Source organism: Mustela lutreola, chromosome 10, assembly GCF_030435805.1.
Source record: "Mustela lutreola isolate mMusLut2 chromosome 10, mMusLut2.pri, whole genome shotgun sequence".
Classification (NCBI taxonomy): Eukaryota; Metazoa; Chordata; class Mammalia; order Carnivora; family Mustelidae; genus Mustela; species Mustela lutreola.
This window is the reverse complement of record NC_081299.1, coordinates 18,507,686-18,530,883: the sequence shown is the minus strand read 5'-3', so window position 1 is coordinate 18,530,883 and position 23,198 is coordinate 18,507,686. Positions and strand designations below refer to the sequence as shown.

Below are 23,198 nucleotides of genomic sequence, written 5' to 3'. Positions count from 1 at the left end.
CTTCACCTTTGGTATGCTTCTGTCCTGCACGTGTCTTCTTTCTCTTTCTTCATACACGTCAGTATTTTTTAATGTTGATGTGACAGTACCATATATGCAGTCTGCATCTCGTCCGCACCGTTCCACATCATCAGAAATTATTCTGTTCTGTTTTTGGTTTTGTTTTAAGTCTGGCAAAGATTGTTTTGTTTTGTTTTCTTAAGTAGGCTCCATGCCCAATGTGGGGCTTGAACTCAGGACTCAGATCAAGAGCCGCTTGCCCTACTACTGACTGAGCCAACCAGGCGCCCCCAGAAAATTTTCATAAGCGATTTAATTGCTGCATAATATTCCACTGTATGGATGCACTATACAATCCTATTCTCTAAGATATATTTCAATTTTTGCATATGCTCAACAGAAAAATGTACACAAGTTTTAAAAAAGAATTATGTGAATTAGGAACTTGAACTGAACCAAGACAAAGTGCCAGGGACATTTATTAGACCAATAACTACTACTTGTCTTAATGGTATACTTAACCCTTTGGTGCTGCTTCCTAGATAAAATGCAGCTATATAATTTATTGGTGTGAAGCACCAAGAAGTACTGATTAAATGGTGTTAGAGGTTAATGCAAAATCTTCAAATGTATTCATGTGATATTATTAAAATGTCAATAGCTGTAATCTAAATGAGAAGCAAGTGGTCAGGAAGAAAATGAGGCAGACGTGTAACAGTTTATAACCCTTAGAACCGATTTCTGTAAATAAAAAAGGAAGGGGGAAAGCAAACGCATCCACAAGCTCAGACCATTTTTATCAGACCTAAATCCTACTCTCTTCCCTACACAAAAGATTAAGATATAAAAGGGAACTTTACTCCAGAAGAAGTGCAATCTCATCCCCAAAAAAAGAAAAGGAAAGAAAAGAAATTGGGCCAGAGAGATCTTGACAAACTTTGGTAAGGCTCAGGCAGGAAGTCAATGCACTTCCTGCTTGCCCAACTCCCGTGGCCCCAGTGTGCACCTTCGCAAAGTTTGCCCAATGCTGTTACCACTTGGGATGCAGACAGGGCCCCTGGCAAAGCTGGAGTCCGAGTGCCTAACAAACATGCCCACTGGTGCCTAATTAGACAACCCAAGGTTCTAACCAACCCAAAATGTTACCTATTAGGTCCAGACACCTTTCCAAGTCACTTTTATTAATAATTTTAAAAGACAGCACCCAGGAGCACCTGGGTGGCTCAGTGGGTTAAAGCCTCTGTCTTCGGCTCAGCTTATGATCTCAGGGTCCTGGGATCAAGCCCTCCATCAGGCTCTCTGTTCAGTAGGGAGCCTGCTTCCTCCTCTCTCTCTGCCTGCCTCTCTACCTACTTGTGATCTCTGTCTGTCAAATAAATAAAATTTTAGGAAAAAAAAAAAAAAAAAAAGACAGCACCCAACTTGTAACCTGTGAAGTGACCTCTGACCCCCAGACTGGCTCAGTCACAGCAGGAGGTGGGCTCGGTTGGAGCAGCCCTTACTCAGGCAGGCGGCCTTCAAAGCCCAATTACTGGCCAAGGTGAGGATCCCTCTTAATTGCTCCAAACCCGAACCCTAGCTCACCTTCTCCCTCATCCCACCCAAAGAGGGTACATTGTCATATGACTGTCTGATAATTATTTTACATTTACATTACGTTACATTTTAATAAGGGGTGATCTCCTAGCTGACCAGAAGAATGAGGCTCAAACAGTAGCCTTCCAGGCGGGCTAAGGAGGAAAAATATCTCTGAGTAACTTGAAGTACATACGCCTGGTAGTAAAACAAAGTACAGTATTCAAGTGTCAGTTTTTAGTTGAAAGGGGTATTGTTTTAAGTATCTGAAAAGGTAGGGAGATACTTGTGTCTAAATGTCTGTAATCCTTATCTTCTGTGAATTACTGGAATTACAGCCCACAGTACTGTGACTTCACTGAAGGTGTAAAAGTCTCCAATGGGTATTGCCAATAACTTCAGGGTTTTAGAAATCCTGAGGCTTTATGAGCTCAGAGAACTATAAGGCTTTGGGGGCAGTAAATTTCCCTAGGAAGTAAGTCCTGCAGAAAAGGAGAGCTTTTTTTCAGCCAGGACTTCACCTAGGGATGACTAGGTTCCCCAGATCCGCAATGAGTCACACTCTATACCCACTCCAGAAAACCACCGAAGTGTAGTTTCTAGGGCTGCTGGTCTGACCCCATCAGAAAGGCGAGGAGCCTCCGCTCTGCTGGTTATCTCTGAACCCTAAAGAGCTAGTGACAGAGAGGCTATGGCTCTGCAAGACAACACAGAACTGGAAGTAACAAGCATCAGCAAGGACGTGGAGAACAGGGAACGCTTAGGCACTGTGGCTGGGAGCGTGAACTGGTGCAGCCGCTCCGGAAAACAGGATGGAGGCTCCTCAAAACACTAACCACAGAAGTACCATAGGATCCAGTAATTCCACTTCGAGTATTTATCCGAAAAAAACGAAAACACTAATTGAAAAGACATATGCACCCTATGTTTACTGCAGTGCTATTTACAATAGCCGAGATATGGAAGCATCCTAAATGTCTACCGAGAGATAAAACGTAAAGGTATATGGTGTATATATACACAATGGAACACCGACCGGCCATTAAAAAAAAAAAAAAAAAGAATGAAATCTTGCCATTCGCAACAACATGGATAGACCATGTTATTGGTCTAATACCAATAATACTGGTCTAATACCAGAAGATATTATGCTAAGTGAAATAAGCCAGACAAAGACAAATACTATATGATTGCACTTATATGTGGAATCTAAAAAAAACGAACAAACAAAACAGAGAGAAACAGACTCTTAATATAGAGAACAAACTGGTGGTTGCCAAAGGGGAGAGAAAGGGTGAAACAGGTGGAGGGGATTAAGAGGTATATGCTTCCAGTCATAAAATAAATAAGTCCGGGGGATAGAAAGTATAGCATAAGGGATAGAATCAATAATATCACAATACACTTACCACAGTCAGCATTTCATAATGTATATAATTGTTGAATCACTATGTAATACAGCTCTACTTCAATTAAAAAAAAAAAAAATACAACCTCGGACACCTGGGTGGTTCAGTTGGTTAAGCGTCTGTCTGCCTTTGGCTCAGGTCAAGATCCCAGGGTCCTGGGATAGAGTTCTATATCGGGCTCTCTGCTCAGCGATGAGTCGGCTTCTCCCTCTTACTCTTCCTCTGTTCTCTCTCTCTCTCTCTCAAATAAGTAAATAAATAAAATCTTGAAAAAAAAAAAAAACAACTTATAACCCTGCGTGCTCTATAAGAAAAGGGGCTTCAGAGATCATCTCCAAATTATACAGCCAAATAACTGAAAGATGGATGCTTCTAACAAACCGTCGCACCAGCCAAAATTACCTACTCCTTGTTTCCAGACATCTTCTGCCTTTAATTAGACCACCCTGTGGGGGAAGAATGGCCTCCAATTTTCGAACTGCACTCTTCAAGGCCCAGTTAAAAAAGAAAAACAAAAACTAAACAAACTCTCCACCATCAGGTGCTGATCTCCAGGGCTCAAAGTTTTGTCTCCCTCTGAAATCTGAAAGCCCTTACTGTTGGTGCTTCTTGTTTGGCACTAAACCACTGCCCTGGGCTGTTTTAAAATTTGTTTTGGTTTTTAATCTTTTCCTGTGTATGTATCTTATTTTTACAAACACTATACATTCTTTGAAGCCAAGGACTGTGCTACAAAATTAGAAGCTGGGACTGTACTTCTGAAGTTTCTTCCAATCCTTACAGGCCTCTGTCTCTAACCCTCACTCTTTGTCCATCTCCCCTGTGCTAAGAACAGGGTCAGGTCTACCTACAGCAGACCACCCGATTCTTAGTTTAATAGTGGCTACAGGAGACAGGGGCAAATGGATGTCTGCTTTTCAAGAAGGCAGGTGAACATGAAAAGAATGAATGAAAAGCAACTGTTTCATCTTGGTAAGGACCTAATTCCATTAGGAGATCCCCTGGTATACATTAATTATACAAGACAAGACTTGTTTAGGACCACACAGTTGTCTATGCAGAACACTGAGCTCATGCATTAAAGCTCTGTCCCCAGAAGAAATAGTATTTATCCTCTCCACCAACTCCCTCCCCTCCCCTTTCCAGGGCATTCTCACTGGCAGGAAGGACAGCATGGGACATGCACATAAAAACCCAAATGCATTTCATCTCCAATAAGGCGTACACTAACCTGAAGCTGTTCCAGCATGTTCTATAGACCACATCTTTGGAAACAGTGAAACAAAGCTGCCTCAGGTCTCACTGTGGTCACTACAATTGCTTACTAGGCACAAGTATCAAAAAATAAGCAAAAGCTTGATGATTACCAAGTAAAACCATATGACAGGGGGGCCTGGGTGGCTCAGTGGGTTAAGCCTCTGCCTTCGGCTCAGGTCATGATCCCAGGGTCCTGGGATCAAGCCCCGCATTGGGCTCTCTGCTTGGTAGGGAGCCTGCTTCCCCCTCTCTCTCTGCCTGCCTCTCTGCGTACTTGTGACCTCTCTCTCTGTTGTCAAATAAATAAAATATTAAAAAAAAAAAAACATATGACAAAGTAACTTATGTCTCTGCTCCCTAATCTGTCAAACACAAATGGTAAACACATTTCATCAAGAACGCAACAAGAGAAAAGGAATCCGAGAGGCATTCACATATGGTCATATAGGGAAACTGACTTCTTCAGATCCTTAAAAAATAAAGCTGTGAGTGCTAGGAGTAATATTTTTAATAAGGTTCTTAAAGGATGTGGTCAGATTTGATCATTTGTATCAAAAGTCTTTAAAATATTTTTATCTGTTGATGCAGTGTCCCACTCCCTGACACTCATTAGGGACCTAGAGAGACACACACAAAGACTTATGTAACAGTGTGCTTGTTGCTGCATTATTTCTAATAAGAAAGAAATCAGAGACACTTAAATATTCAACAGATGACTGGCTAATTGTATATTCATGTGTCTGACTGACAGACAACCATTAAAAAACCAATAAGGAAGAATATTTGATGACATAGGAGAATGCTCATGATACAGTCAGTGAAAAAGACAAGTTACAAAACATTATGGGTAAAAAAATGTGGTGTGTGTGTGTGTGTGTGTGTGTGTGTGTAATGGAATATTACACAGCCATCAAAAAATGAAATCTTGCCATTTGCAACGACATGGAAGGAACTAGAGGGTATTATGCTGAGCGAAATAAGTCAATCAGAGAAAGACAATTATCATATGATCTCTCTGATATGAGGAATTTAAGAGGCAGGGCAGGGGGTCGTGGGAGGAAGGGAAGGGAAAAAAATGAAACAAGATGGGACCAGGGAGGGAGACAAACTGTAAAAAACTCTTAATCTTAGGAAATGAGCAGGGTTGCTGGGAGGTGGGGGAGGAAGGATAGGCTGGTTGGGTGATGTACATTGGGGAGGGTATGTACTATGGTGAGTGGTATGAACTGTGTAAGACTCATGATTCACAGACCTGTACCTCTAAAGCAAATAATATATGTTAATAAATTTAAAATAAATAAATAAATAAATAAAACATTACACATAGTATGAGCTCCATCTGTAAAAAGACTGTGCGAGAGAAAAAAGACTGGCAGGATATATAATAAGATAGTGACTATCTCTTCTTGATCTTCAAAATTGGATATAATCCTTCTCCTAATACTCTCCATGTTAGGAGAAGGAAAGGAAAAGTGAATGGGGGTAAATCGGGGGAGACAAACTATGAGAGACTGTGGACTCTGAGAAACAAAGTGAGGGTTATGGAGAGGAGGAGGGGGCTGGGGGTTGGGTGAGCCTGGTGGTAGGTATTAAGGAGGGCATGTATTTCATGGGTGTGGTGCATAAACAATGAATCTTGGAACAATGAAAATAAAATTAAGATGTTAAAATATTGGATATAATCAATATATAGAAAAATTTTTTAACATTTTATTATTTTATAATTGGGAGAAAAGTTATTTTAAAAGACAAGGCTATAATGACATATCACCTCCTACCTATAAGAATGGCTAAAATCAACAATACAAGAAACAACCAGCAGTTGGCAAGGAGGTAGAGAAAGGAGAACCCTCTTGCACTGTTGGTGGGAAGACAAACTGGTGTAGCCACTCTGGAGAACAGTATGGAGGTTCTCAAAAGTTAAATTTGGAACTACCCTATGACCCAGCAACTGCACTACTAGGTATTCACCCAAAGAACAAAAAAATACTAATTCAAAGGGATACACGCATCCTGATGTTTACAGCAGCATCATCTACAATAGCCAAATTATGGAAACACCCCATGTGTCCACTGATTGATGAATGGATTGATGAATGTGATTATAATATCCCCAATGGAATATTACTCAGCCACAAAAAGAATGAAATCTTGCCATCTGCAACCACATGGATGGAGTAAAAAAATACCATGCTAAGCAAAATAAATCAGAGGACATATACCAAATGATTTCACTCATATGCGGAATTTAAGAAACAAAACAAATGAGCTAAGTTGGGGGATGAGAAAGGGACAAACCAAGAATCAGACTCTTAACTAAAGAGAACTGCTGGTTACCAGGGGGAAGGGAGTTGGGGGGATGGGCTGAATAGGTGATGGAGACAAGGAGTGCACTAATCATGATGAGTATCGGGTCCTGCATGGATGTGTTTAATCGCTTTGCTGTACAACTGAAACTAATACTACACTGTATGTTAACTAACTGGAATTTAAATAAAAACTTTTTTAAAAAAAGCAAAAGAAGAGGCTGTTAATCTGCTTTCTATGGCTTTTCAATGTTCACTATTACTCTTGGATTTGTCCATGTCATTGGTCAGTTTCAGAATAACCTGAAAGCCTTAGGGAAAGTCCAACTCTTTTACTTTATAAACTTTTTAGGTCACTCCAGAAAAGGGGGAATTTAACCTTCTGGAATAGAGAATGCCTCACTTCCTGAATCTATATCAACTACTTCTTATTCATCAGTTCCTATCAAAATAATAGTTTTTCAGGGTGCCTGGGTGGCTCAGTGGATTAAGCCTCTGCCTTCGGCTCGGGTCATGGTCCCAGGGTCCTGGGATCAAGCCCCGCATTGGGCTCTCTGCTCAGCGGGGAGCCTGCTTCCCCCTCCCTCTCTGCCTGCCTCTCTGCCTACTTGTGATCTCTGTCTGTCAAATAAAAAAAATAAAATCTTTAAAAAAAAAAAAAAAGTTTTTCTAAATCTAGACTCCAGAGCTACAATCTATTGCCCTGGTTTGGCTCCCTCTGCAAAGGGGAGAGCAGGCATCGCTCTGACAACAGGCTTCATGGCATATACACATCATAAGGGATGGTGCTGGGAGGTCAGATTCTAAACCAGCTGGCCTGTGAAGTCGGAAAAACCAGCATCTAGGTCCCGAACTTTGGTGTATTTTATGTTCCAAGAACACAGCAGAGGAACATCTTGGTGTGGAAGAAGTCACCAGTCCTAGGCACAGGAGGGCTAAGCTGCTCTCCATACTGTATGGCTTGAGGAATACCAGACACCCAAACCACCCTTCTCATCACACGGCTTCCTGTCCTTTCTCCTTGTATATGCTCTGAAAGTCTCACAGTCAGGTGTGTGCATTCAACTAGATAGGGAGTGGTCTCTGACCAGGGTAGGGAACCTCATCCACAGGTGCATGTTTTCCAGGAATGCCATGAACTAAAGGAAAGGAGAAGGCAAAAAGCTCCCATTAATAATACACAGCAGATTAGTTCATGGGATTTACCAGATATTTCCTAATAGAAAAGTCCTTCTTCTAGGAGTCAAGTTTTGATTGGTGGGGCCAGGGGGTAGGAGGGAACAAAATACAAGAATAACAGGAAGGTCAGGTGCAGAGCTTCCAAACTGGTCAGTCAGTCTGGCCCAGAAACATGTTTTGTTTGACCCTCCTCAACTTTATAACTGGGAGATTTGACATAGATATCTATCTTTGGCATCTCTTCAAAATCTCAGAAGACTTAGCACCACTAGGCCAGCCATTCTCCATGGTGACGACTGGCTGTCCCACTGGAAGGGTATGTGCTCCCAGACTCCCAGGGGCCACGTGCAGAAGTGACTGGAAATGATGGCACCCCTGGCCTGCCCGCCTCGTGCCTGTGCCCTGTCCTGCTCCTGCAGGAGTTAGTCTCTAACACCAGCTCTAGGGTGGGGGTTGAGAGGAGGGAGTAATAAGGGCAACAGTCTTTTCCAGTTCATTATTCTGTGTTTCTTTGTCCAACCTGTTAACAACACGCCACCCAGAGAGGCGACATGTACCTTAGGAGACAGAAGAGCTGTCATTCTTCCCATAAAAGAGAAACTAAAACTTGTTCTAGTCCTGAGAGTCCTGGTTGGCTAAGAAAAAGGTCTCAGAGATTTGCAAAGACTGAATGCCCACGCTAGCTGTCAAAGGATCCAAACGGCTGGTTTCTAAATGATAGCGTGAGTAACATTTAAAGAATATAGTTCCTTTTCCTCGGAGCACATCCCCTTCAGGGAATCCACCCCTAATCCCCTTAGTTGGAAATCTCAATTCATCATGTGCCAGCAGGGGCACTGACTCAGAATCTGACACAGAGTTTTACAGTAGTTCCTTCTAAATTCTAGGGAGGAAACTTTCCAACTGCCTAACTAGAAATCCCTGTTTTGTTAGAATAAACGCTCAGTACTCAACATAAAAATGTTCCTAACGTGGACTCCCTGTCCCAAATAATTTGTGTACTTTATAATTTATCCATACAATATAATTATCTTCTTTGATCACCTGGATATGAAGATATTAGGTAAACCACTGCCTTAAATTCATTGATACCTTGTTTCTCAAAAACTGGTTTTCAAGTCACAACCTAGCCTGGTTTAAGTATAAAATTATCATGCTTCTATTACCACATTTATATCTCAGAATATTATAGTTTTAAATCACTGTAATGGTTAATATAAACTCAGACTATATTATGAATTAACATAAAACTAACCAAGTAAAACCCTATAGGTTCCGTAAATACTGGGAGCGTGGCAGAAATGGTGATAAATCATGCCTGCTTGGAGGCAATGCTACACAAACATGAATCAAAAACATTTTCCCACAGAGACAGAAAACAAACACGCTAAACTTACTAAATAGAACGATGGCTCTACCACTTCTTTTTTGCACTTAATAACTTCCAGATAATTTGACAGCAGCTATTTCCAACATGTTTAATTTAGTTAGAACCTCTCACTGTCCGGTTTTCATAATCTGCACTCTAAAATTTCAGCTAAGAGTAAGACCACTCCATGTCAGTTTCTCGGTGCACCTGCAGCAGCCCGGCAGCCAGCACTCGCTGGGAAAGCAGCCAGGGTAAACCCCCAAAGCCTGATCCCTGGCCCCCAAGATCAGATTTTCTCATGCAAACTATTCCTGACACACAGCAAACTGTATTCAAAGGCAAAAGAGAACAATCAAATGGACCATTCTCTCTCTCGCACCAGAAATGATACATAAGCAGTCAACACCCTTTCTAACCTGGGAACTGCCTTGGAGAAGAACTGTGGGATCTGAGCTTCCTCTCCAACTACCACGGGGACAAGGAGAATGCCCAGGGCTGTGGGGTGGGAAGAGAGAGGGCGAGACTCACCAGGAGAGATGAGTAAGACAAGCAAACTGAGATGTTGTCCTCCAAGTTCTTGGCCGAGGTGTGTGTTGTGCTAAGATTCCCTGGCCCCGAAGCACCACAATCAACCCAATGCCAGAGCAAATGGCTTTTTTCTGAGAGCAGTTCCTTGGAGGAGTTTTCTCTCTTTGTCCCTTGTAAGTTCCAGACATTCTTGGACCTCCTGCACAGCCTTAGAAAACGGTACTGGGTGCCTGGGTGGCTCAGTTGGGTAAGAGTCTGACTCTTGATTTTGGCTCAGATCATGATCTCAGAGCCTGTGTAGGGCTCTGTGGTCAGTGGGGAGCCTGCTTGAGATTCCGCTCTCACTCTCCTTCTGCCCTCCCAACATCCCCCCCATAATAAAACACTCAAAAATAATAAAAAATAAGTTTTTTAAAAAGAGAAGAGTACTGATAGAGTACTAAATTTCAAAACTTCCTAGGAAATACCAAGGAAAGGGGCTTAGAGTAGAAAGCATTCTATTTTTTAGAAATAAGACTGTTAACAACCTAGTCCAGAGCAACAAATAGTAGGACACTGGATGTTTGTGCTTGACCTGGTCTGATGGAACATTTAGCTTTTCTCACGTCAAAAGCCTCTCTGAGCGCACGACAACTCCACTTTGAACCACACTGCACTGTACTTACTGATGCTCATCGTTTTCTCTCCCTCTTTCTAATATTTTCCCTGCACAAAGCTAATACTCACTCAACAAGTATTTATTGACTATCTGCTCTGTCTACCATGGTAGATAAGAGAAAAGGAGGTCCCTGACCTCACTGAGCTTACACTCCATTATGGATATAACAAGCCTGTGTAAAAATTCACACTACATAGAAATGGACCGTATAGGAAGTAAATATCCCCTATCATCAACTACAACTGACCATCTGGTACGTACTATTTCAAATAATTTTCTGTGTACTTGAGAACTACATCCACCCGTATTTTGTAATATATAATATTTTGCTACTTCCTCTCCTTTAATAATCAATCTTGGAGTCTTTCCATTATCTTTTTTTAAGATGGGTTTCCATCTTTCAAGAGAATCCTTTGTACACTTTCCCCTCCACACCAATGTGATTCCCCACTTAGGACTCTTCAGGACTTGGGGGAGGGCTGGAATAGTCCATAAAAATGCCATCTCCCCTGGGGCACCTGTTCCATAGACTGCTCATAGGCTCTACCTCCTGAACTGACTGCTCTGTCTTGTTTCCTCCCCACAGTCGGGTTGGCCTGTATTCTCGCTTTGTGCCAACAATCTCGGGTTCCATGTACTGAACCTCTTCCCCGCCTTCTGCTTCAGCATGGCACCAGCAAGTTCCTTGCCCTTCTTTGCCCCTGGAGCTAGGAGCCAGCCCTGCTTACTCCTAACCCTGAGATGGGCAAGTACCTGCAAAGCTTCCTGCAAGGGACAGGAAAGATGGGCAGCTGTAAGAACTGATGCCTCTTTGTTCTTCTGGTGTATAGCATCTGCCCCTAATTTTCCTTATTGCTTTGAAAAGCTTTTCTAAGATGAAAAAATAAGAGTTTCCTGGATTCTCTCTTTACATGGGTCTTTTTTAGTTATTTACACCAAGTCCTAGTAAATCCATGGACTTTATATTAAATATCAGTATCCAAAAATATGGCCCTTTCTTTTCAAAGGATATATAATTTTTAGTTGTGCATGGACATCTTGAAATGTGGGGAAATGAAAAATAAGAAGTACTGTACATTGTCTCTTCTTGTCAGTGTACCTGGGTGGCTCAGTTGCTTAAGCCCCTGCCTTGGGCTCAGGTCGTGATTCCAGAATCCTGGGATCGAGTCTCGAGTTGACCTCCCTGCTTGCTGGGGAGTCTGCCTCTCACTCTGCCCCTCTCTGCCCATTCCTGCTCTCTATCTCTCAAACAAATAAAATCTTAAAAAACAACAACAACAACAAAAAAACCTGTTTTCTGTTGTTTTTCCCTAAAGAGCAAGACCACGCCCCAGAGGTTTATATAAGTCAGAGGCTATACAACAATCTCAAATGATAGTATTTGAAAGAAAAGATTAAATTCAGAAATACAAAAGACTGTGAACTGCTAGTTATACCACACTTGGGCAGTCTGTGCCACCAGCAAGTCCAGTCAAAGGGGGAAACTGGCTGTTTTTAGCTTTGGCTACTTTTGTCTCCTTTTTTAAGCTAAACCTAAAAATCGTAAATGCAAACAGAAGGTTTATTTGGGCTAGAAAGTGGAATGAAGAGCACTGACATTGTGCTTAATGGAACCCACCAGCTTAAACTAGACAGGAGTCACAAACACATGACACCCTGCTAAAACACAATACTAATCAATATACTCATTGATGGCCTAGAACATTATATACCCATTTAATAAAATATGTTGTCATCAATATATATGCTCCAAACAGATTTCTCTAAGATCCAGATATGGTAATATAAGTTAGTCCCTGGGCATGAATGTTCAATGCTCCTCAGTATAAGTGTTTCTGTATCCCTCTGAGGCAGGGCCACCACTGGCTGAGAGATTATCTAAAAAATCCTGATAAACACTTTCTCCTCTATCTCCCTATTTCAAGTCTCCAAATAAGCAGGATTATACAAACAAACTAAGATTTAAATGACTATATTTTGGTGTGCTTAAAATAACCAAATACAGGGACGCCTGGGTGGCTCAGTGGGTTGAAGCCTCTGCCTTCTGCTCGGGTCGTGGTCCCGGAGCCCTGGGATCAAACCCCACATCGGGCTCTCTGCTCAGCGGGGAGACTGCTTCCCTTCCTCTCTCTCTCTGCCTGCCTCTCTGCCTACTTGTGATCTCTGTCTGTCAAATAAATAAATAAATAATCTGTTAAAAAAAAATAACCAAATACATTTAGAGGAATGAAAGAGTGAGTATCCAATATAGTATAGCTTTCGCCAGATTTCCATGTTTCCCTGAAGAGAGGGCTCTCCCCAGCATTCTTGCTTCAGACTTTCTCCAGAACTTACTGTCATGGCAATGTCCAAACCCCAGGATCCCAGGCCATCCAAGCTGTCACTGATGACCTCTCCTCAGGGGAAGCTGATAGTTACATCCCTGGTCTCAAATCTTCTAGTTCAGGGCTCTCAGGTCTGCAGGTGACAGTTAGCCTACTCGAGAATTATCCCTCCCAAAAGGGCAAATTCCATGCTGGGTGGGTCCCAGCTGTCTGAACCAGAGTAACTCCCAAGCTAGCCCTAATCAGAACTGAGTTCTCAGAGACTCTGTAAGCATTCAAGGGTATGAGTGGATGGCCCCTTTATGTTCTGAGATTAAGTACACCCTTGTGTCTTTGGGTAAGAGCGGAGAATTTTAACAACACTTAGAACAGCATCTCTATAAAAAAGGAAATGAATGAAATCGGAATAATTCATGAATTAATAATATATGAATTCTGAAGTTCTAAGCATTTCTTCTATAGATCTTAGCCATGAGAACTTAAAATCTAGGTCTGGTGCCAATCCTTGAGCCAGCTTTAGTTGTATGTACACTTAAACAAAAACACAAAAGCAAAAATATAAAGTAGAAAAATAAAGCAGGTTGATAAACCTCTTTAAAGCAGCATGGTTAGAACAAAAGTGGAAATCAAGAAGAAACTCCAGTCTGGTCCCAGCACTCCGACCACAGCTTGGTCACCTGGACTAGCCATTTAAACTTCCAGGGCTCATTAACTTCATTGATACAAAGACAGGGTTGAGGACGCTGGTCTCGATGCCTCTGATAAGTCTTTCAGCTCCAAAAAAATAATCACCATTCTAAATTACACTCAGTTTTGTTAAATGCATCTCCACTAGGCAAACTGTGGAACTTTTCCTTTGTGAATCTTCATACCAGATACTATTCAACTATATTAAAGTCAGAGGTGATCTCTTATTAAGAACAAGCACTAAAAATAAAAAAGATGAATCTTCTGTCTTGGCTACCGAAAAAAAAAAAAGCAGGGCGGGGGACTAGAATAAAGAACCAGAAAGAGACTTTTGTTTCAACATTTCTACAGAATATGGATCACTTTACATCTTTTTTTTTTTAATTTTTAATTTTTTTATAAACATGTATTTTTATCCCCATGGATCACTTTACATCTTGTAGTCAATTTTAAATTCTCTTCCTTGACCAGGAAAGTGAAACAAGTAACAGTCAGCAAGAAGAATCCCTCCAAGGGACGCCTGGGTGGCTCAGTGGGTTAATCCTCTGCCTTCAGCTCAGGTCATGATCTCAGGGTCCTGGGATCGAGCCCTGTATCAGGCTCTCCACTCAGCGGGAAGCCTGCTTCCCCCTCTCTCTCTCTGCCCGTATCTCTGCCTACTTGTGATGTCTGTCTGTCAAATAAATAAATAAAATCTTAAAAAAAAAAAAAAAAAGAATCCCTCCAGTCTTGGGCTGTATTTGAGAGGGAGCTTAATGCCAAGTGCACACAAAACCGTCATCTCTTTTGCTTGCGGGCCCTGAAACTGCAGGAAAGTGGCTCAGGTGACACCCTGACCTAGCCCATCTTCAAGTGACTGCTGAAGGATCTCACAGACCTGCCATGGAATATTCCACATCAAGGGAAAAGAGGGTGATACTAAGTTGGCAAAATGAGCTTGATATAATTTTTTTTAAGATTTTATTTATTTCTGGGGCGCCTGGGTGGCTCAGTGGGTTAAGCGTCTGCTTTCGGCTCAGGTTATGGTCCCAGGGTCCTGGTATCGAGACCTGCATCGGGCTCCTTGCTCAGCGTGGAGCCCGTTTCTCCCTCTGCCTGCTGCTCTCCCTGCTACTTGTACTCTCTGACAAATGAATAAATTAAAATCTTTAAAAAGAAAAAAAATTTTATTTCTTTGAGAGAGAGCGTGCGAGCAGGGAGGGGCTGGGGGGAAGGGAGAAAAGAATTTGAAGCAGACGCCACCATGAGCACGGAGCCTGACTCGCTGCAAATTCGGACCTGATCCAAAACCAAGAGTCAGATGCTTAACCAACTGTGCCATCCAGGCACCCTTCAAATATAATTTCAGTGAAAAAAGTTGGATACAAAAACTATACAAATGCTATGGCCGCAGCTATATATGTTTAGTTGATGAAAAGAACAGTGATTCGTGTCATGTGGTGGGACCATTCCCCCTTTTCTCTGCCTAAATTTTCTGTAACTTTTTTGATATTTAAAATGTTTTAAAATTGACCACTGAAGAGAAAAATGTAAACAAATCTCATTCTAATTTACATTATTCCCAGCACTTAGTAAAATAAGTGAACTTCTTCATTGCTTTTTCTGTTTTTATCTAGAATTTTTCTCAGGTCAGAATTAAAAATATTTGGGCTACCCACATTACACATCGTTTCTAAACATCTTGGGTAAAGAGCTCAAAAATCAAGCTGGCAGAAATCAGGTCATTTTGTAAGATGTATTTTTCAAATAAAAAGGGGACTTTGGACTGGCTTTCACAGGTTCCCAATCTCTTCCTGGGCAGGATCCTAAAGAAAACACTTATTCCCAATGTCCCACCTTCCCCCACCATTCCTAACCTTAGCAGGCTATCAGCATCCTTTTTCTGTGCAGGGCTAGACAGTGACTATCTTCACCTTTATAGGCCATACCGTCTCTGTGGCTACTACTCAACAGCCACTGTAACACAAAAGCAGCCACAGATGTGGTGTGCCTGGCGGGGGGGGTAAGCCTCCACCTCTTGGTTTCAGCTCAGGTCATGCTCTCGGCATCAGGAGATCCAACCCCACTTCGGGCACGTAGCTCAGTGGGGAGTCGGCTTGACATTCTCTCTCTCCCTCTCCCACGGCAACTCCCCACCCTGCCCCGCACGCATGTGTTTTCTCTCTTTCAAATAAATAAATAAATCTTTTTTAAAAAGGCAGCCACAGACGCTACATAAATGAATGAGCGTGGTTGTATTCCAGTAAAACTATTTTTTACAAAAACAGGCAGTGAGCCAGATTTGGCCTGTGAGCAGTAGCGTGCCAGCCTGTGGTCTACACACCCTGGAGAGCACAGATGGGGCTCAGAGGGATGGAGAAAAGACCTGAAGGTCTACTTGCTCCTCCTAAGGAATGGCTGTCAAACCTTTGTACAGCCACACTGATCTAAAAGAATTCTCTTTGAAAGTGTTACTGATGAATTTTTCCACCAAAAGTCACAGAATGTGGCAGTTCCCAGCCACATTACCCGTAGAATGATACCTACAGAATGTTTTGCAATTAATTTACTATTAATAATACAGGACTGGTTTTTCAAATGATTTTTTTAAAAAACATTTATAAAACAAGAAGCAGTAGATCAGTCTTTTCCCAACAGCCAGCCTGGCCAGCACACAATCCTGGGCATGTCTGCTGTAGCAAAGGGCTCACGTACCCACTGTGTGTTTGCATCAGGAGCCTTCCAGGGCGCTGCATCCAGCCCCTCTCCGTCTTAAAATAACAATCCCTTTCTCCAGCTAACAACTCAACATGTCAGGTTTGGATCAGTTATAGTCTTACTAGTATCCATCAAAGCACGCATGAAGTCAAACAGGAGGAAATGCGAGATAGCCAAGAAGGGCAAGAGGAACTGGTAAGGCCTCCTACAACCATGCTGAATAATTTGCTCACATACTCTTCTTTTTTATAAACATGCACTGTCGTTCATCTTAGAAAAACTGGAAAATGCATGAAAGTAAAAAGAAAAATTAAAGCCCCAATACTATCATGAGACAATAACTATTGTTATCATTTTAGTTCCATTCCCTCCAAGTTATTTTTCTGTGTCTATGAGGGGGGAAAAAAGATGTTTTTGATAAAATTGCTTTCTACTTTCTTCATTATTACGTCATGAGCTCTTCCTTGTATTGTTCAATATGGCTCAAAAAAGTGATTTGGTAATGTCTATATTAAAAGTCCATCAAATGAATGGACCATATTTTATTTAAAATTTTCCCGTTGTCAGATATTTATATCATCTCTTTATTTTTTTGGAATACATTAGAAATTGAATATAATCCTATGCAAGCCATAAAACTATTTAAATATAATATTTTCTATTTATGTATTTGACAGCAAGTATTCCCTAAAACAGAGTAATTTCTGGGGTCAGATCAAGGCACATCAGAGTGCACATTAGTGACCACAAGAAGAGGCCTACAACCCAGAACAAGCATGGGGGCACTTGACTCAGATGGGGCCATCTGAGTCCTTGAACTTCTTTACTAAAGGCAGATCTGGTAGAGTCAAACAACGTTGCAACTATGGCCCACGTGAGATGCTGTCACAAGACTGAGCTTCCTCTGCCCTCCCTGCAAAACCCAACAGAGGAAAACTGTTTTGCCTTGACTGCTATTATTAAAACTGTGTAGGAGAAAGGATGTTACAAAGCTTGGGGCACATGTTTTGTTTATAGTATATAGTAAATTTGTGGGATATTTCCTTTGAAATAGAAGGTCAACTAATTGGTCTTTCTCCCATGGGTGTCTGGAGAGGGTCCTCTGCTGAGTGTTTTCCCTGCAGGGCATCATGCGCAGAATGTCGTAACGAACACATGTGGATGTTAGCCTGGCAGTATCAACAGCATGGGACGCTTCTGCAAGTGGCTGGGGGCCCAGAAGCCTCCAGAGCCTTTAGCGGTAGAATCCAAATATATTTCCCTTAATCTAGCTGCCAGTCAGAAAATTAAGACAAATTAATAATCTAGTTCATATAATTTATAATGCTGGAAACCTTGCCTCCTAGGATAAATTGTCTGCTCTTAATTAAGCCAAAGGAAAAGGGATATAAGATAACTTAGCAGAGGGAGGGAGTTATAATTGTCCTCTTGAATTACACATAAAAAAAAGCTCCAGTTCAGATCCCATTCTCCAGATTGAAAGATACAAAGTAAAAGGAACATATGTGTATTTTAGAAAATATAAAAAACAGAGAAAAATTAAGGCTGAGCCAGTCAAGGTAATACAACAATGTTATTCTTTTACTTAAAGATGGGAAAGGAACATATCTGATTAAAATTTAAGTCTAATGTTTTATTTACCTACTGGATTTTTAGAAATTACTTTTTAAACCTAATTTTCCCACAGTTACCTGGGGGATAATTCACAGTTTAAGTGGAGTTAACAAAAACCAAGCACAAGGTTGTAAGGACAACTTTCTCCACACACCCCCACCCCACCTTCTGTATCTTTCTGACAAAGAGCCGTGCATGCATGGGACACGGACTCTTTGCTGTGTGTCCGTACCACAAGAACTTTGGATATGCAAACAGAAAAGGACCAGGACTACAGGTAAGTCTCTCAACACCACAGGAGGTATCAAGTTACATGTAAATTGGTCCAACATGCAAAGAAATCACTGTCACCTCTTACTTCCAATACTGGAAAGAGCTGGAGTCAATGCCTCAGGACAGTGGCACTAGGGGACCAACAAAGTCATATGAAAAGAACACTAAAAAGTCAAATACCACAGAGTTAACAATCACAGTATCTGATCACAAGCAAGGCCTACAGGCCCGTATGGAAGTATCTGTTTTTCAAGACCTAATTCAGCTTTACTGGAAAGTGGCAGTAAAGACACAGCACACACTTACCTTACCAGTGCATCTGGTTTGCTTAGCTGGTTATTAGGAATACAGTTTTCCATTAAGTCCTTGTGTGTACTTGGGCTCTTGCTCGTGCATTTTTGCTTCTTCTCGTTTTTACTAGATGAGGAAGGAATGCTCCCGTTTGTGGCGCTATGACTGCGAGGTGATGAGTTCACAACTCCGCTGGCATTTTTGTAATTTTTTGAGGAAGCAGTGCATGAGTCCTCTTTCAAGAGATTTTCTGTACTTCCCACAAGATCATTATTCAATCTTTTACTATTGATATGGTTTTCCATGTACTCAATTTCTTGTATTTTCGAGTCTACAGGTTGTAGAATATTGTTGTTATTTATTCCAAGGTTGTGTTTTTTGGCATCCTTGTCCTTTTCTTTCCCTTTTTCTCGGTATTCTATCTCTGGCAAAGTTGTGGAGAGTTTTTTGTTGGCTGGGATACCCCCGTTGTGGTGTATAAGGATCGAGGAATCCATATCAGGCAATCCTTTGGCTGCTACAATACCAAAAACAAACCAACAAACAAAAAACCCACACCGGAATATTTAGTTGTATAAAACCACAGCACAGACTGAGTCAAGAAACTGCATTACCTATGGTTAGAAACTCACTATATCAATTTGCAAACTCACTGAGAAGCAATAACCACACCACATCTCGCTAACTTCAAGAAGCAAATCCAGATAAATTTGAGAAGCTGCACATTCAGAAAATCACCATCGTTTATAAACACCAAGCTGTTACAGTTCTGGCCTTGAAAAGAAGATGAGGATTTTATAATTAAATCATACTTATCAGTCAGATCCAACTTGCCTATCACCGGAAAGAAGAGGACACAGGCCAGTCAGACTCTTAAGAGGCCTTATTTTAAGAGATGCTAACCAAACTGTTAATAACTTTACTGGAAAGACAGCGATTACATAAAAGAAGAGGTGTGATGTTAGGGTATAGGGCATTATCCTTTTCTTGATCGAGCACCAAGGTAATAAGAAGTCTGTGTCATTTATTAGACCACTAGACAAGAATTTTCTGTATGAGGTCTACATACTCCAGTTTGTCCAAGTCTACCTGAAGAGATATTTTTGCACCATTCAGAGAATAAGAGTTTGGTATATATCAACTAAAAACATGACTCTAAACTTCCAACCCTCAAATCAAAGAAAACTGATCCTGCTGTCAATCCATCTGCTGAACTGGATCTATGCCCTTAGAGAGATCCTCTTAGAGAAAGCTCTCTTTAAGATTCGCCTTGCATCATATGAACCACTTAGAATGGGACCTACCCACCTCTGCTCCATTCAGAAGAATTTTAACTTACAAAACAATTGTTTCTACCTCTCGATCTTGCTTCTACTTTGGTTCTTGGCCTGCCTCAATTACAAGCTCACAGAGTTATACATATACATTGCTACCGCGAATAAATATTTTTAAATATTTATAACAGATAAAATATTAAAATAGAAAATAAGCTATAAAAATAAAATAAAATAAACATAGTAAAAGCACATGGTCATCATCGGGCACTAGGTAGTTAACCCCCACACCCTGTTACTTCATGACCAAACAAAGCAATGGCCCTGAAAGGGAACACTAGAAAACAGGAAAATCCTTGGTCATTTTCCAAAGTCCTACCAACTTTGCCAGGGGAAAAAAAAATTCTACTGATAGACAAAATAATGACTCATCTACTGAACCAACACAACTTCAGGGTAAAGACCTACCTTCCTCGGCCTCTTTTTCCTGCTTCTGTAGCATCTGTTGCTCTGGGGGGAGAGCTTGTTGAAGAAGCTGCATGTAAAATTCGTTCTCTTTTTGCACTTCCTTCTGCTTCCTTAATCGCATTTTGTAGCTTACATAACTTTTGAAGCCAAAGCCCAAAGTCACCACAGGGTACCCAATACTAGAAAGAAGAAAGTGCAGCCAGTTATCACCAGTAAAAAAACAAACAACACATGCATCAAGCACATGAGGACACCTCGGACTGAAATAAAGAACTAAATTCTAGATGACGATGGTATTAGAGCACTTAGTAAACACAGATATATATGGGATGTCTGTTGTGGAAATGAGAGGCAGCCGGCACACAGAACACACCCGCGGGGAGCAGAAGGACTGCTAGACCAGTAGAGGCTGTCCACCAGACTCTGGCATTCTTCAAACCAGCTCAAGAACTTAACCCAGTGATTGCTGGATATAGTGGCTAATGCCTTTGATTAACAGCAAACTACGTTGTGCATTATTAGAACTTGGGATCTGTATGCTTTTAAGAACAGCGCAGAGATTTTATGATTGGGCATAAGTGAATAGTGTAAGTGTTAGAAAATCAAAAGGAACACGTATTCATTTTTAATACCATAGCCAGGGTCAAATTCAGGTGACTACTTTATTCTTGCTGCCTGAGGGGTATTGTCAACTAGTTGTTCCTGAAAAATCAGTTCATAAATCCTGTCATACATAAATTCAAGAGTTATTTAAATAAGTATTGATATTATCAGTGCCAATATTTGTTTTATACTCCCAAGTTAAACCAGCTGCACTTTCAACTCTAACCTCTGGGATAAAAAGTTGAAATATTTTCATTCAACTCATCAGTCTCTCTAATACCATTTCAAAGCCTCTGCAACCCTGTCAAAACTCATAGTAAGCTTCAGTAACATTCAAACTTATAAATTATAATTAGCCCAAATGTGATCCCACTACAAATTTAAAGTGACAAGTTTTATTGACCAAGTTATTTAATTCATTTGCCTGTGAAAAGACTTTAAAATAATAGAAACTGTGTCTTTTTAGTTGATTCTGTTTATTTTGGTTTCTGCCATAGATATTAGCAAAAATTAAGTCAGTTCATTTAAGTACCATGAAATAGCCATACATTTCATCGAGGCATTTTAGAATCATTATCTGATTATAATAAAAATAGATAACATTATCAGACACCTTTGTGCTTGAAATTAAGTTACATATTTTACACATATCCCCTCATTTCCTCTTTCCCATGACCCCACAAGACAGGTTCCTAATACGCGGGTGAGAGAGCTAAGGCTAAGAGAGGGTGACAGGTCTGAGGCAACAATGCTTTTAGCAGAAGGAGCTGGGGTTCAAACACTCATCTGCCTGAAAAAGTGGAAAGGCTCACGGCTCTTTACCACTATGTTATATTGTCTTTTGGGTTCTTGTAAAAGCTCTAAGAAAAAACTTCTAATTGAACTTACCATTCTACACTGAACACACTGAACTGACTTACAGATTAAGAACACACATAATACTCACCAGTGAGCAGCAAATGGACGACAAAGGTCTACATGAAAATTTTTGAGATCTTTAAATCTAATTGCTGCTTCAATATAAACAAAGAGTATCCAGAGGGACACTGTGGGCAAACACACTCCCCTTTCTGTGGGAAAGCAGTAGAGAGACAAGCATCAGTGATACATTAAACTAACATTACAGATGGGTTGTTTCGGAGACAAGTTCAACTACGGTAGCTTTCTTTTTTTTGAGTATAGTTGACACATGATGTTACATCAGTTACATGTGTACAACATAGTGATTCAACTTCTCTCTATGTTATGTTGTGCTCACCACAAGTGTACTTACCATCTGTCATCACACAAGCCTATTACAATATCATTGGCTATATTCCCTATGCTGTGCCTTCTACTCCTGTGACATTCATTCCATCACTGGAATCCTGTACCTCCCACTTCCCTTCACCCATGCTGCCCCTCCCCCTACGCTCCTTCCCTCTGTCGACCATCACTTTGTTCTCTCAACTACAGTAACTTTCATTAAGACTTTCGAACTAATTAAAAAACAGTATGATCCAGGGGCACCTGGGTGGCTCAGTCAGTTAAGTATCCGATGCTGAGTTTGGCTCAGGTCATGATCTCAGGGCGAGAGATCAAACCCTATGTCGGGCTCTGCGCTCAGCACAGAGTCTGATTGAGATTGTCTCTCCCTCTCCCTCTACCCTACTCCCCACACTCTAGCTCATTCTCCAAAAATAAATAAACATATCTAAAAAAAAAAAAAAAAAAAAGGAATATGATCCAAACTGAAAACTTCTATCTGACAAAATTAGCGATGGAGGGGCGCCTGGGTGGCTTAGTGGGTTAAGCTTCTGCCTTCGGCTCAGGTCATGATCTCAGGGTCCTAGGACTGAGCCCCGTGTCGGGCTCTCTGCTCAGCAGGGAGTCTGCTTCTCCCTCTCTCTCTGCCTGCCCTCTCTGCCTACTTGTGATCTCTGTCTGTCAAATAAATAAATAAAATATTTTTAAAAAATTAAAAAAAATAAATAAAATAAAAATTTAAAAAAAAGAAGTGATGGAATCACAGACAAAAATAAAAGACAAACATCTGGCAAAAAATATTTACAATATGTAAAAGAAAGGAGTCATAGCCCAACCATACAAAGAGCTCCTACAAATCAATAAAAAGGCAACTAAAGAAAAGAATTTGCAAATTATAAAAGAAAAATATAGATGGCTACAAACATGAAAAGATGTCCAACTTCACTACTCATTAGGGAGATACAAATGTTTCAAAAAAGAGATTCCATTTTTTTAGCCTATCAGATAAAGCAAAAATTTAAAAGACAGGTAACATAGGGAGGGTAAGGCAAAGGGCTCATTCTCATACTTGGCAAAAATATAAAGTAGGGCAACATTTTTTTTTTTTAAAGATCTTATTTATTTGTCAGAGAGAGAGAGAAAGAGAGAGAGTGCGTGCGTGCACAGGCAGACAGAATGGCAGGCAGAGGCAGAGGGAGAAGCAGGCTCCCTGCCGAGCAAGGAGCCCGATGTGGGACTTGATCCCAGAATGCTGGGATTGTGACCTGAGCCGAAGGCAGCTAGCTGCTTAACCAACTGAGCCACCCAGGCGTCCCAGTAGGGCAACATTTTTAAGAAGACAGTTTGGGGGGTGCCTGGGTAGCTCAGTGGGTTAAAGAAGACAGTTTGTCAGTAAAATTAAATTTAAAATCTTATACATTTGACCCAGAAATTCCAATTC

The 23,198-nt window shown here is 41.0% G+C and overlaps 1 protein-coding gene across 1 annotated transcript in view; it reads right to left on the bottom strand.

Annotated features, from left to right (window-relative positions):
• MACO1 (macoilin 1) overlaps positions 1 to 23,198 on the bottom strand; it is a 64,463-nt gene that overhangs the window by 19,791 nt on the left and 21,474 nt on the right. The window contains exons 4-6 of the mRNA XM_059136817.1: positions 21,459 to 21,582; positions 19,910 to 20,088; positions 18,183 to 18,684 (exon numbers count right to left, since the gene is read on the bottom strand). Of these exons, the coding sequence (XP_058992800.1) occupies positions 18,183 to 18,684; positions 19,910 to 20,088; positions 21,459 to 21,582 (805 nt within the window). The remainder of the gene's footprint in view (positions 1 to 18,182; positions 18,685 to 19,909; positions 20,089 to 21,458; positions 21,583 to 23,198) is intronic.